Source organism: Drosophila busckii, chromosome 2L (genome assembly GCF_011750605.1).
Source record: "Drosophila busckii strain San Diego stock center, stock number 13000-0081.31 chromosome 2L, ASM1175060v1, whole genome shotgun sequence".
Classification (NCBI taxonomy): domain Eukaryota; kingdom Metazoa; phylum Arthropoda; class Insecta; order Diptera; family Drosophilidae; genus Drosophila; species Drosophila busckii.
Genome location: NC_046604.1, coordinates 18,611,163 through 18,625,476, shown reverse-complemented (window position 1 = coordinate 18,625,476; position 14,314 = coordinate 18,611,163). Strand labels below are relative to the sequence as shown.

The 14,314-nt window shown below is 40.0% G+C and overlaps 2 protein-coding genes across 3 annotated transcripts; both read left to right on the top strand.

Annotated features, from left to right (window-relative positions):
* The first annotated feature begins 338 nt into the window (after positions 1–338).
* On the top strand, positions 339–7,282 carry LOC108608420 (dedicator of cytokinesis protein 7). Its single transcript, XM_017999782.1, has 12 exons — positions 339–424; positions 604–676; positions 741–913; positions 973–3,335; positions 3,400–3,944; positions 3,998–5,194; positions 5,253–5,984; positions 6,043–6,174; positions 6,239–6,419; positions 6,482–6,658; positions 6,718–7,090; positions 7,150–7,282. Exons 1-12 carry the CDS (start codon positions 384–386, stop codon positions 7,190–7,192), a joined length of 6,030 nt encoding a protein of 2,009 aa, XP_017855271.1. The 5' UTR covers positions 339–383; the 3' UTR covers positions 7,193–7,282.
* A 303-nt stretch (positions 7,283–7,585) lies between these two features.
* On the top strand, positions 7,586–13,968 carry LOC108608469 (protein lethal(2) giant larvae). 2 transcript variants are annotated; one of them, XM_017999857.2, is made up of 9 exons: positions 7,586–7,820; positions 8,612–8,739; positions 9,708–10,486; positions 10,553–11,750; positions 11,816–11,921; positions 11,982–12,627; positions 12,683–13,131; positions 13,204–13,312; positions 13,371–13,968. In XM_017999857.2, the coding sequence occupies exons 2-9, from the start codon at positions 8,656–8,658 to the stop codon at positions 13,501–13,503; spliced, it is 3,504 nt and encodes a 1,167-aa protein (XP_017855346.1). In that variant the 5' UTR covers positions 7,586–7,820; positions 8,612–8,655; the 3' UTR covers positions 13,504–13,968. The 2 variants fall into 2 exon arrangements, with proteins under 2 accessions (XP_017855346.1, XP_017855345.1); XM_017999856.2 differs by having other exon boundaries at positions 7,586–7,912.
* Positions 13,969–14,314: the final 346 nt, after the last annotated feature.

Sequence of the window (14,314 nt, the reverse complement as noted above, 5' to 3'; positions counted from 1 at the left end):
AAGTAAAAATATAGAAATACAAATTGTATAATAATATAAAATATCTAGCCATTGATTAGCAAATACTATGGAAATGACGTATCAACATAGATCTTCTTGATGGTGTCAACTTAGCATGTTCATAAAAAAATATTATCAATCAATTCAAAAAACTGTTACGCATATGCTTGAAATAAATACTAAACCACAAAGGATGATACGTGCTTGATGATGTAACTATCAAGTAACATCCACAACAGGGTGAATTGCTGTGGATGATACTTGCTTGTCAAAAAACCAAAGGTTTAGCAACACTGAAAATCTGCATTGTTTGATTTTCTATTTGCAAATAAGTAATAAAGTGCTTTTAAATGATTGTTTATATTTGATAATAACTGTGCACAATGTCGAATTTACAAAGATCATTTGTGCAAAAAGTATCCAAGTGAGTTATATGAAGTGTTATTTCATTATTAGGGGTTTTCTTGCCGGCCGCGCCCAAGAAATTTTCTTTCCTGTCATTGTTGCTGTTTTTTTCACTTTAATTTGAAAAAAAAACTTGGTGGTTGGAGGAAGCTGGACTGAAGACAATGAGAAATAATACTGAATTTGTGTCAATTACAGGCAACCAGCTGCAGATGTGCGTAAAAATCTCATTGCTCATCAGCAGTACAGAAGCGTCGACACCAGTTATACGGTAAGCTTTCAAAGTTATTTATAAAGTTTGATAGACAATTGTATTTATTTGTTTGGCATTGCAGCAATCTCAATTAACAGAGCCGCTTGACTATGAAGACTTTTTAGCCCAGCATGTGAACATTATTAATCGAGATCCCTTGAAGCATATATTGGATATTCCTCAAGGCGATGTATCAGTGAAAACAATACCACGAAAGATACGAACTGTGGAACATATAAAGCCGAAGGAGAATATGTAAGTAATACTTGAAATTAGATAGCTGATAAAGCTTTTATTAATGAGTTTTTTTGTAGTTGCGACTTACCAAATCATGTGCAAGAGTGCGTTTGTTGCTACACCCGGCCCTGGAAGGTTGTTGAATATGCGCATCGTCATGGACCGCGTATGGATCGTGGCAACATTAGTCCCTCTGCTTACCAGCAAGAATTTGAGATTGATAAGGACTTTTCATCATTCGACGATACATGCACTGACAAAAGTGAGAGTTGCACACCAAGCTCTAGGCAGTCCATAGCTAGCCTAGCATCCGTTAGCTCGTGTACGGACACTTTAACTCCGCGAGGCTCTTGGGCTAGCTTTGATTTGCGCCGCTCTGTGAATGATCCGCTCATACCAAATTTATTGGACAATGTGCCGCCAGAGCAAATTGATCAATTGAACAGGGAGAAGCGTAAAATTGAACGCCAAGAGGCTTTGTTTTCACTCTATCCAGAATCGGATGCAGAAGAAGCAATCGAGCGCAGACAGCTAGCTGAAATTCCCATTGAGCACATGGGCCATCGCATACAGGTGAAATGTCTTCAACTCAGACTGGAACTTGAAGTGGAACCCATTTTCGCCTCAATGGCCATTTATGATGCAAAGGAAAGACAAAAGATATCAGAAAACTTTTATTTTGATATGAATTCAGACAATCTAAAACTCATGCTGTCAAACCATGTGCGTTGCTTCGATGCAAGCACTCAAAGCCGTTCAGCAATATTTGAAATCAGTTATCCCAGCAATGATTTATACCTGGTAATAAGGCTGGAAAAAGTGCTGCAGGGAGATATTAATAACTCTGTTGAACCCTATTTGAAAGAGGATAAGGACAAGTACAGAGAGAAAGTTAAATCAAATGCAATGGACTATTGTGAGCGTTTGGGCAAGTATCGCATGCCTTTTGCATGGACTGCAATATACTTGACGAACATATTCAACGGCGAGGGCTACGATACTAAGGATACTTCGTGCTGCAGCGGAGATGCGACTTGCTCAGCTGGCTCTGGTGCTGCTACATTGGGCTCTGGCACAAGTTCCAATAGCCTGGATCGAAAATCTTCAACCAGCAGCTTTGATCAGCTGAGGCGCAAGGCAAATGATATGAGCGGCACTTTGACACGACGTGGTTCGCTGGAACGCAAGGAGAAACGACGTTCGTGGTCGCCAGATGATTTCGCTAACGTCATTGAAAATTTCCGCCCCATTACCATGACCATAAACAGTTTCTTTAAGCAAGAGGCAGATAAAATGAAAGATGAGGATATGTACAAGCTTCTGCCCGAGCTGAAGAGGCCAAGCTCAATGAAGAAATACAAATGTATTCCAGGCTCCATTAAACTGGAAATATCTCCTTACTTAGATGATGTTACAAATGCTGTAACTCCAGAGCTGGCCAAGATACAACCGTATAGTGCAGAGGCTACACGCCCCGTAAAGGAAATATTGGAGTTTTCACCGCTGCCCATTTATAATCCTCATTATACCTATCGCAATTTGTTGTTTGTATCGCCCAAGGAACTAAATTTCTCATCACGTGCCGGCTCAGCTAGAAACATTGCAATACGCGTACAACTGATGGCCGGGGAAACGCCCAATGATGCGGTCAACGCCATCTTTGGCAAATCTTCCTGTCCAGAATATGCAACGGAAGCATTTACATCGGTCAATTATCACAACAAATGTCCATCTTTTTATGATGAGATTAAGATTGCGCTACCTGCCTCGATAAAGCAGCATCATCACCTACTGTTTACCATATATCATGTATCTTGTCAGAAGAAACCCAACGAGTTTCAGGCAGCTGTTGAAACGCCTATTGGTTACACTTGGCTGCCACTACTCGAAGATGGCAAGCTAAGAGTAGGAGAGTTTAATCTACCCGTTATGCTGGAGGCACCGCCGGAGAATTTCTCCTTCATACCACCAAACGTGCATCTGCCTGGCATCAAATGGCTTGATAATCATCGCTCTGTCTTTTCGATTAACGTGGATGCTGTCACTTCAGTGCACACCTTGGACACTTATCTCGATCGCTTCTTCTTGCTCTGCGAGTATTTGCACACTGGAAATATTCCCACCTATATCGGCGAATCAAATATGGAAATGGAATTGAAAAAGTGCTTGCTCGACATTGAACATGCTAATCGTGAGTCCTTAGTTAGGCATCTGCCTTTGGTGCTAGATAAGCTCGTTGAATTGCTGGTAACAAGTCATAAAATTGGTGGTCAGAATTTGACAATCGGATCCACTGTATTTGAGGTGCTTTGTCTAGTCTCCGCGCACTTGGCACCTATTTTAAGCGATGAAGATCAATATGGACGTCAAGGGCTTTTAAGCACATACGTTCAGTATCAATGCAAAATACCACATCCATTATATCACAACGAAAGGACAGGTAAGTGTTATTTGCTTGCGCCCTGGATTTAATAGATATATAATATATTTTTATTACTTTGCAGATCATATATGCTTATTGCATGAAGAGCTAGTACTTCAATACACCCTATCCAGCGGCAAGAGTGCAGATCTTGCTATGAGCAATGCCTGGTTTGTTTTCGAGCTGATTGTTAAGTCAATGATCGAGCATTTGGACAACACAAATACATTGAATGCGCCGCGTAAGCACAGATTTCCGCATCAGTTTATGGATGACATATCGACACTGGTTACGCTTGTAACAAACCGTGTAGTTGGTTATCACAACACTGAGCAACGCTTGGCGCAGTCGTTGAACGCCAGCTTAAGCTTTTTCATCTTTGATCTGTTGAGCATTATGGATCGCGGATTTGTCTTTGGCATAATCAAAATGTACTCAAAGCTCATCACGTCTAGAAATAGTTGTGCAACGGATTTGATGAACTATAAAATTGAATTCCTGCGCATAGTTTGCAGTCATGAGCATTTTGTGGCTTTGAATTTGCCATTTGGTACCCCATACACAACAATATCAGCACCATGCAGTCCCACGCCGAGCAACACATCCAACAATAGCCAAACATCATATGTAAGTAAGCAAAACTTTGCAGAAGCTATTTATTTCATACTTGGCATTTACAGGGATCTATTGAGCATGCTCTGAGTGCGGATCTAAGCATTGAGTTTCGACAACAACATTTCCTGGTAGGACTTGTGCTCAGTGATTTTGCAACTGTAATGGAATTGTCAAGTGCACAGCTGCATGGAAAGGCCATTAACTGTCTACGCAATTTACTGAGCTCTCATGATTTGCGCTACAATAAGGAGGCGCGTTCACGCGTCGCTTCACTGTACATACCGTTACTATCAATAGTAATGGATACCATACCACAGCTTCATGCATACACAGTAGATGGTCAGGAGCACGACCGTTTGCAGCAGATTGGACAACTTGAAGATTATCAAGGACCACATCAAAATATACCCACAACCACAATCAATCCTGAGGTGGCATATGCTATATCTGGTAGTCGCGTGTACTCTTACATGGCCGATCAGTCTAAAAACAAGGTAACTCTGAACCCGGAGAGCACGCGAAATTTGCTGGCTTGCTTTCTTTGGGTGCTTAAGAACGTGGATCGCATTATACTCTACCGCTGGCTGCTTGGATTGAGTCCACATCGTGTGCACCAAATGTTGCAAGTGCTTAACACGTGCTTGAAAGCCTTTGAGTATTCGGGTCAAAAGCGCTTGCCCATGCTAAAACGCGCCAACACGCATAGTTTTCGTAAAACCGCACCCACAGACGTTAAGGAAAAGCTGGAAGAATGCATTCGGGGCACAAACTCAGCGCGTTATGATTTGATTAACCGTCGCAAGGATCGCAATTCGACAGAGAAACTGCGTTGGCGAAAAGATCAGATGCCATACCGGTCACAATATAGTGAGACTACGCACAAAAGTGATCCAGAACTGGAGCTAAGTAATTTCATCGAAGGCTCACTGTCTACAGAGATTGCCCTAATCATACTGGACTCCCTAGAGATAATTGTGCAATTGGCCACAAATCTACATCATAATCTACTCGGAACTGTTTTAAAAGTTTTGCTGCACGCTTTATCACGCAATCAATCGACTGTGGCTCTTCAAAATCTATTTTCCACACAGCGTTCCCTGATCTTTAAATTTCCAAACCTGCTGTTCGACGAAGAGACAGATATATGTGCCGATTTGTGTTTATTATTATTAAAACATTGTGCATCTCAGCTGCCAGCTATTCGTTCCCAGGCATCGGCCTCTTTGTATCTTTTAATGAGACAAAATTTTGAAATTGGCAATGTAAGTATATTTAAAAATATGAAATGCTTTCTTTTCACAAATGCTGCTTCTTTTGTAGAACTTTGCCCGCGTCAAAATGCAGGTGACAATGTCGCTAAGCTCACTAGTTGGCACAAGCGCTTCCTTCAGCGAGCAATCACTGCGTCGCGCATTGAAAACCATTCTCGTCTATGCAGAGACAGATACTGACTTACAGGAAACTTCATTTCCAGAACAAGTACAGGACTTGCTATTCAACTTACACATGATACTGTCGGACACAGTGAAAATGAAAGAATATCAAGAGGATCCAGAAATGTTGCTTGATCTTATGAATCGCATAGCTAAGGGCTATCAAAATAATCCAGACTTACGCTTAACCTGGCTGGAAAACATGGCTAAAAAACACCGGGAGCGTGCTAATCATACAGAGGCAGCCATGTGCTATGTGCATGCAGCTGCTCTGGTATCTGAATATTTGAGCATGCTTGAGTCACAGACGCATTTACCAGTCGGAGCAGTTAGCTTTCAGCGTATTTCACCCAATACCTTTATGGAGTCCGCTGTATCAGATGATGTGCTAAGTCCTGGTGAGGACGGGATTTGTCTTGGCAATCATTTCACCGAGACTGGACTAAAGGCATTGCTGGAAGAGGCTTCAAACTCATTCCAGGTTGCTGGCATGTATGAGGCTATGAATGAGGTTTACAAAATATTAACTCCAATTTGTGAAGCAAATCGAGAATTTCATAAACTTGGTAAAATACATGGTAAACTGCAGGAGGCATTTAATCGCATAGCGCAGCTACAGGTGAGTTCAATACCCCATGTACTTGTATTAAATAATTTATTATTAACTCTCCTTAAAGGGCAAACGAGTTTTTGGCACTTACTTCCGTGTGGGCTTCTATGGCGCAAAGTTTGGAGACCTCGATCAACAAGAATATATTTATAAAGAGCCAACATTGACGAAATTACCCGAAATCTTTAGTCGACTTCAGGCATGTGTTTGTTTATGCAAATTGGATTCACAACTTTTCTAAATATTTCAATATTTACTTATAGAGCTTCTATGCGGATAGATTTGGTCCGGACTCTGTGCATATAATCAAGGACTCCAACAATTTTGATACCAATTCCTTAGACGCAGACAAAGCGTATATACAAATTACATACGTTGAGCCATTTTTCGAAACTTATGAAATGCGTCATCGTGAAACATACTTTGAGCGAAATTTCAACTTGAGTAAATACTTTTGCCATACAATTTATAAGCAAATTCAAACTAAATTCAACCTTTTTATTTAGAACGCTTTATATTTGCCACTCCGTTTACCAAAAACGGCAAGGCACATGGAGAACTGCATGAGCAATGCAAGCGAAAGACAATTTTAACAACAGCTAATCATTTTCCCTATGTTGTCTCGAGGATTCAAGTAATTTCAAGAACTCAATTTCAGTTGGAGCCAATCGAAGTGGCTATAGGTAAGTACTGTCAATCTTGTCATATATATTTATATTAATATTATTTGTATATTTAACAGAGGATATTCAAAAGAAAACATTGGAGCTAACAGCGGCAACGAATCAGGATCCCGCCGATCCCAAAATCTTGCAAATGGTCTTGCAAGGTTGCATTGGAACCACTGTAAATCAAGGCCCAATGGAAATGGCTAGCGTATTTCTTTCCAATCTATCGGATGGCACCACTGTGCCGACAAGACATCAAAATAAATTACGTTTGTGCTTTCGTGAATTTTCGAAGCGTTGTGCGGATGCTTTAAAGAAAAATCGTAACTTAATATTACTTGATCAAAAGGATTACCAACGTGAATTGGAACGTAATTACGAACGCTTTGTGGAACAATTAACACCGCTAATAACACTTACACCAGCTCAAATGCAGGGTGTTGTAAAGTAAGTATTAACATAAAATTACGTATTCAATAAAATAATATGGGATTTTTTATTTACAGAGCTAATGCTTTTCAAAATAAAAGCACACCTTTAAAATGGTAACCGCGACGATGATACTTAAATACTTTTCAGTATTTTCTAATAATTTATTCTCTTTTTAACTTAACATGTCTAGCGTATCGGATTATTTTAAGTAAGTTTCGCATTTGTCGAAATAATAATCAGTATAAAACATTTTTTAATTTGAATACAAATATAATATTTACTTAAATTCCTTTTGTCGTTAGACTTTTATTTAAATATAGTGCCGATAAATTGTAAATTTATAGCTAGATTTACTCTATCTATCCGTTTAGTGTTGGTTAATCTGGACATAGCTTTTATGCCTTGGGAAACAATTGATAGTGCTATCGGCATACTTCCATCTCTAATTTAAAATTGTTAGAATATCGCAAAAAGTGGAGGCTAGTCGACATTTGTTATTGTGTTCTCGTCGCGCTCGGTTGTTTTGTGTATTTGTTATCTATAATAGTTATTTCCCAACGTTTCGCCAAACCTACTCCAATAATAACTTGACAATAACTGTCGTCGACGTTTGCATTTAATAATTTTATCAAACGAAACCCCATACCACTGTGTAAAAACCAAGTACAAATTATTCAGCATTTTACATGTACATGCATGTCTGTATGTACACGCACACACGTACACCGCCGCATTTTTGTGAATGGTAAACTGTAATTGTAAAACGATGCTAAAGATTAACGAAACATATCAAGTGTGAAAATTTGTGCAGCATACATTACAAAAGTACACAGAAATGTATGTATAAACTAATTGAATATAAAAAGTTTGTGATTAAAATCAAATGAACACCCACGCACACACATATGCACAAATGCCGATGCATACAATATTGTTTGTATTTTGGCATATAGTTTTGCTAATGAAACACAACAATGCGACAAAAAAGAAAATGGAGTTAATGTATTTTGTATTAACAATGGTTAGGCAGCATAAATTATTAATTAATACAATGGCTGCAACGTATGACTAATAAACATATTCTGGGCGACGCCCGAATTTACATATGTATGTACGTGAATACATACTATGTATGCCACTAAATCATACAGTGGAAATTCATGTCGCTTGTATGTATACACTACCATATGTGCATACTTACATACATAACTATTTGACTATTGTAGGCCAAAAATCATTTGTATATCGGCTTCGACATACATACTTACATCTAAGAGCTAAGAGCAACTTTTTCATCTACGCCTACAAATAAATATGCCCGGCGTTCGTCTAAAAATCTGAGCTAACAACAAGTTTAACAAGTTTTTTTGTAAGACAAGTTTATGTTGCGAGTTGAAGTACTTTTTTTCTACTTGCAATTTGCTCTGAAACTAAACCGTTTCTTAGCATGTAAATGACTTACATTTGAGATAATTAAAGTATATGCCAAGTCTAGAAGTATAAATTGATAGCCATTTCATTTTGTTATTTTTGCAGACTTAGTGTAAAGCTATTTCGACTCTAAATAAATTGCCCTCGACATGTTGAAGTTTATACGAGGTAAAGGTCAACAGCCATCAGTTGAGCGACAGCGACTGCAAAAGGAACTCTTCGCCTATCGCAAGGTATGTTAATGATATAATAAGAATGAAATATAGATTTAATTTAGAATAGCAAAGAGACTCAGGGCCACTCTTCTGTAAGGGGTATATGATTGTACGTGCGATATCATCGTTAAGTTTTTCATGGTATCGTCGCCGTCAATGACATCACCCAATTTGTGCTATTTCTTCTTTGAACCAATTCATTAACAAAATACATACATAGAAACATATATGTATATGTTGGGGCTATAAACTAAAGGTTCTTATGTGAAATCAAGGATAGTGACAGGCCTGCACCTGTCACACATCTAGAGTTTTAATTAGCCACACCTTGTCTTATACCTATATGCCTATAACGGATTCGAACACTCATAAATGTTGTCTTTTACTATCACTTTACAAAATGTATCTATATATACAGTGTATACACATACATATAGCATTGTGCAAAGACCGAAACTAGTTCACCGCAGAACCCTAACAAAGCGGTAGGGCCGATAAGATTAGCTTTGTTTGCTTAATGTGTAACCTGAGTGTACATATATGTGCTGTGCTACACCCAGAAAACAAGAAAGGTACTATAGATATGTCACATAAAAGTGTATCGGGTGTTGTTGTTGCCGCTGATATGCGTGGTAGTATGGGACTGATAAGATTTCACTGAAATAGTCAGTGCGGCGTAATACTTTGTGATTTCTTGCACCTGTAAAATCGGTTCGAAAACGCAATGTTTGCTCAACTACTTTTGATATATACATAGTTTCATCAGACACCCGGCCTCAGGTTTATTGGGTTAAATGCGAAAATAAATACAGTGTAAGCGCGCTATTTGCTTCTCAGTCTGGCATTTTGCTTACCTCAATAATCTGTAATATTTGTGGGCTATCTGTTAATTGTGCGGCTTATCCAGATTGGACTGTTGTTCAGGGTTAGCTTTATTAGGTTAAAACATAAATAAGTGCAATAAAAATGTTTTTGGAATCTTGCAGACCGCTCAACATGGCTTTCCGCATAAGCCCTCGGCGTTGGCTTACGATCCGGTATCCAAGCTCATGGCCATTGGAACACAAACAGGCGCCTTGAAAGTTTTCGGTCAACCGGGGGTGGAGCTTTATGCACAACATACTCTGGTGAACAATACGGCATCTGAATTAAATGTGCAATTGCTAGAATGGGTATACGGCTCCGGCCGCATACTGTCGCTAACTGCAGCAAATCAACTTATATTATGGGAGCCGGTGGGTACGACTCTGGTGCCCATCAGGACGCTGCCATTCGATGGAAAGTTAAAGAAAGTATCATCGTTGTGTTGTTCCCTGAATAAGGATGTTGTGTGGATTGGTACCGAGGGCGGAAATATATACCAATTCGATTTGAAGTCGTTTACTATGCGCGAGCCCGTCATTTATCACGATGTGGTCTTGGAGCAGGTACCACCCAGCTATAAGCTCAATCCAGGTGCTATAGAATCCATACGTCAGCTGCCAAACGCTCTCAATAAGCTCTTGATTGCCTACAATCGTGGCCTATGTGTGCTGTGGGACTTGGAAAGCTCAAGTGTGGAGAGAGCTTATATTGCACCAGGTCATGGACAAAGTGTGGGACTCTTTGTGAACGCCAGTGGCACGGAATTTCATTGGTACCATGCTGACGGCTCTTATGCCAACTGGAGCATTACAAGCGGCGAACCACCACAAAATGTGAACTATGTTCCATATGGGCCAGATCCTTGTAAAAGCATAAATCGCTTGTATAAAGGCAAGCGTGGGTAAGTTAATAATTGTCTTAAATGAATTCCATTCAAATATTTACTACCCCCTTTTTATTATTACAGTATGAGCGATGTGATTATATTTTCTGGTGGCATGCCACGTTCTGCTTATGGCGATCACAACTGTGTTTCGGTGCACAGCAGCGATGGACATAAGATTTGTCTGGATTTCACATCGAAAGTTATTGATTTCTTCGTTACCTACGATACAAGTGCAAAAGACGACGCTCAGGTGCTCATCGTTTTGCTTGAGGAGGAGCTCTGTGCGTACGATTTGACGGATGCTAAAGTTCCAGCTATAAAAGCGCCCTATTTGCACTCGGTGCATGCTTCGGCAGTGACCTGCAACTATCTGGCCTCGCAAGTTAGCCAGGCCGTCTATGAGAGCATTGCACGCGTTGGCACTGAACAGGACATGGGCTATAGTGACATGGAATGGCCAATAACTGGCGGCGTACTTGAGGATGATGCAGATAGCCATGCTGAGACAAATGAAACGGCAAAACTGTACGAAATACTCTTGACTGGTCATGAAGATGGATCAGTCAAGTTTTGGGACTGCAGCGACGTTCTACTTCAACCCATTTATAACTTCAAGACGGCAAATATCTTTGGACAGGAAAATCATGATGATGATCTAGGAAATGTCAGCATGGAACAAATTGACGAAAGCGAGCCACCATTCCGAAAAGCTGGTCTGTTCGATCCGTACTCTGACGATCCACGCTTGGCAGTTAAGAAAATAGCTCTATGCCCAAACACGGGTCAGCTTGTTGTTGGCGGCACCGCTGGCCAACTGATCATAGCTAATTTTGAAGCAGATGCCGGGACTGAGAACCGCCCGCTGAAGCTGAGTTCCATGAATTTAGTTAGTGATCGTGATGGTTTCGTTTGGAAAGGCCACGATCAGCTAAACGTACGCAGCAATTTATTGGAGGAGGATGCAGCACCATTCATAGAAAAAGGCGTGGGCATAAGTGGTGTGCTGCAGGTTTTGCCCCCAGCCAGCATTACATGTTTGGCATTAGAAGCTAACTGGGGTGTTGTGTCCGCCGGCACGGCGCATGGTTTGGTATTGTTTGACTTTAAAAACTTTGTGCCAGTATTCCATCGTTGCACACTGAATCCAAATGACTTAACTGGCGCAGGGGAGCAGCTTTCTCGTCGCAAATCCTTTAAGAAATCGCTGCGAGAATCATTCCGTAAACTACGCAAGGGACGTTCAACCCGCACCAATAATGCCAACCAGTTACCAACTACGGTAAGCCAGAAGCTACAATTGACATTTTCGCATGCTTTATAGTAATTAAACGTCTCTGTTTTAAGCTGGAAGCACGTCCTGTTGAGCGGCAAATTGAAGCGCGCTCCACTGACGATGGCATGGGCTCTATGGTGCGATGCTTGTTCTTTGCAAAAACGTATATAACAAATGGTAACTAATACTTATAAAAGTGCAACAACATATGTACTCTAATTGTAATTTATATTTTAGTCAACATTACTTCACCCACTCTGTGGTCAGCCACAAATGCGAGCACAGTTTCTGTATTTCTGTTACATTTGCCGCCGGCGCAAACGGCAGCTACTGCCATGCCGCCAGCTAGCGGCAATGCCACGCCGCAGCCACCACGACGCATTTCTGCACAGCTGGCCAAGGAAATACAGTTAAAGCATCGTGCTCCAGTTGTGGGTATATCGATCTTTGATCAAACTGGTTGTCCTGTGGATCAGCTAACCCACGGAGAAAATGGATCACCACCACATCGTGTACTTATCGCATCGGAGGAACAGTTTAAGGTGTTTTCGCTGCCACAGCTGAAGCCAATTAACAAATACAAGCTAACCGCACACGAAGGTGCACGGATTCGTCGCATACACTTTGGTTCGTTTAGTTGTCGTGTTTCTAATGAGCTGCTACAAAATCTGCACGGCAGCAGTCCGACAAAGTCGACGCGCTCCTCCGAGGCTGGTGGTGATGGCGCGTTGAATGCAAGTGCAACCACAGCTTTAGCTGGTGGTGAGAATTATCATGAAATGGCGCTGATTTGCTTGACTAATATGGGAGATATAATGGTATTGTCAGTGCCGGAATTAAAGCGACAGCTAAACGCCGCTGCAGTGCGTCGGGAAGATATCAAGTAAGTTGCTATAAGTAGACATATAACGGGTTGCTAAAGCTTCTTTCTCGTGCAGTGGCATTTCATCACTATGCTTCACCAATTCTGGCGAGGCTTTGTACATGATGTCGTCCTCAGAATTACAGCGCATTGCTTTGTCCACTTCCAAGGTTGTACAACCAGCGGGCATTGTGGAAATAGAACCACTAACCAGCGAAGATAGCAACTCCAATATGCTAAACAATGAAGCTGATGAAAGCGATGGTGAAGTTGATGCTGGTACGGAAAACGATGGCGTTGGAAATAATGAGGCACCAGTTGCTAAGCAACGCGCTAAGCCACTAGACCTGAACGCTGAGAACAATGCACTACCGCTTTCAAACGGTATTACAAGTGGCAACTCACCGAATCGGGCTAACGAGACCATCACCAGTTCCATAGGTGACATCACCGTTGATTCTGTACGGGATCATTTGAACACTACAACTACAACATTATGTTCTACAACTACAGAGGAAACTGTCGGTATGTTGAGAGCAATGCTCGTAACTATTGTTATTTTAATCTCTCTAACCACATTTTTGTCTTATATGGCAGGTCGACTCTCAGTTCTCAGTACACAGACAAATCAAAGTACTACCAATATTAATATGAAAAATTTACCTGACCTTAATATCCCAGACTTGTTGGATGCAGATTCAAAAGCGTACGTATGCATATTTCACAATTTTTGCAAATGTATTCTCACAAAAATATCATTTCAGTAAATCAATGGAGAAAAGTACTAGCTCCGTTGTAATAAAATCTGTTATTACAAGTATTTCACATGAAAAGATGAACGGCGAAAATGAAACAACAAAAACTAAAACCACAACACACGAGGAGAGTCAATTTTAATCAATCCACCATCTACTAACTGCACCTAACGACGAGTATAAACATATCTATCAAGTAAAATGCAACTATTTTACATATGCATACATACATATATCGAAATGCTGCAAGCAGGAATCGTATTGTATAATCATATATACATTTCGTACATGCTGCGCCACCAGTATTACACGAAAACTATCTTTTTATTAATCTACAATTTTTATGCATGTACAAAATTTTGTAATTGACAAAAACTTATATATATTGACTTAAAAAATGTAACAAACAAATACAGGCCGTAATATTTTTGTATTTTGGAGTAAATGTTATTTTTGATATGAAGATTTATTTTCTAAGCTAATAACATTTCCATATATTTACATTCGTATGTAAACTGAGTACCATTCATGCCTTTTACAAACAAAGTAACATTTTAAAAGATATATTTATATGTGCTAAATAAATTTACAAAGCTTTGACATATTTTTGTACACACCAATAAAACTTGACTTTAAAATATAATATTTTACACAATACCATTTTCAATCGCGGCTAGTTTTAATATTTCTCTTTAATTTGACAATAAGAAGTTACAACTACTTCCTGTTTTATACTGGTAAGGAAGCTAAAAGCAAAGTTGCATCAATATATTTAAGATTTTACAACTTTCGATTTTTGGACAAATAACGTGATGTATACATCAATTCCAAGTTCGAATGCAGTTTTATTCTTATGCATCTCACGAGTCTAACAAGGCATGAAACTCCGCAAGCGGATGCAAATTCGCTGAATTACGGCTTATCAAAGTGCTATATTTCACACAAATTTGTCT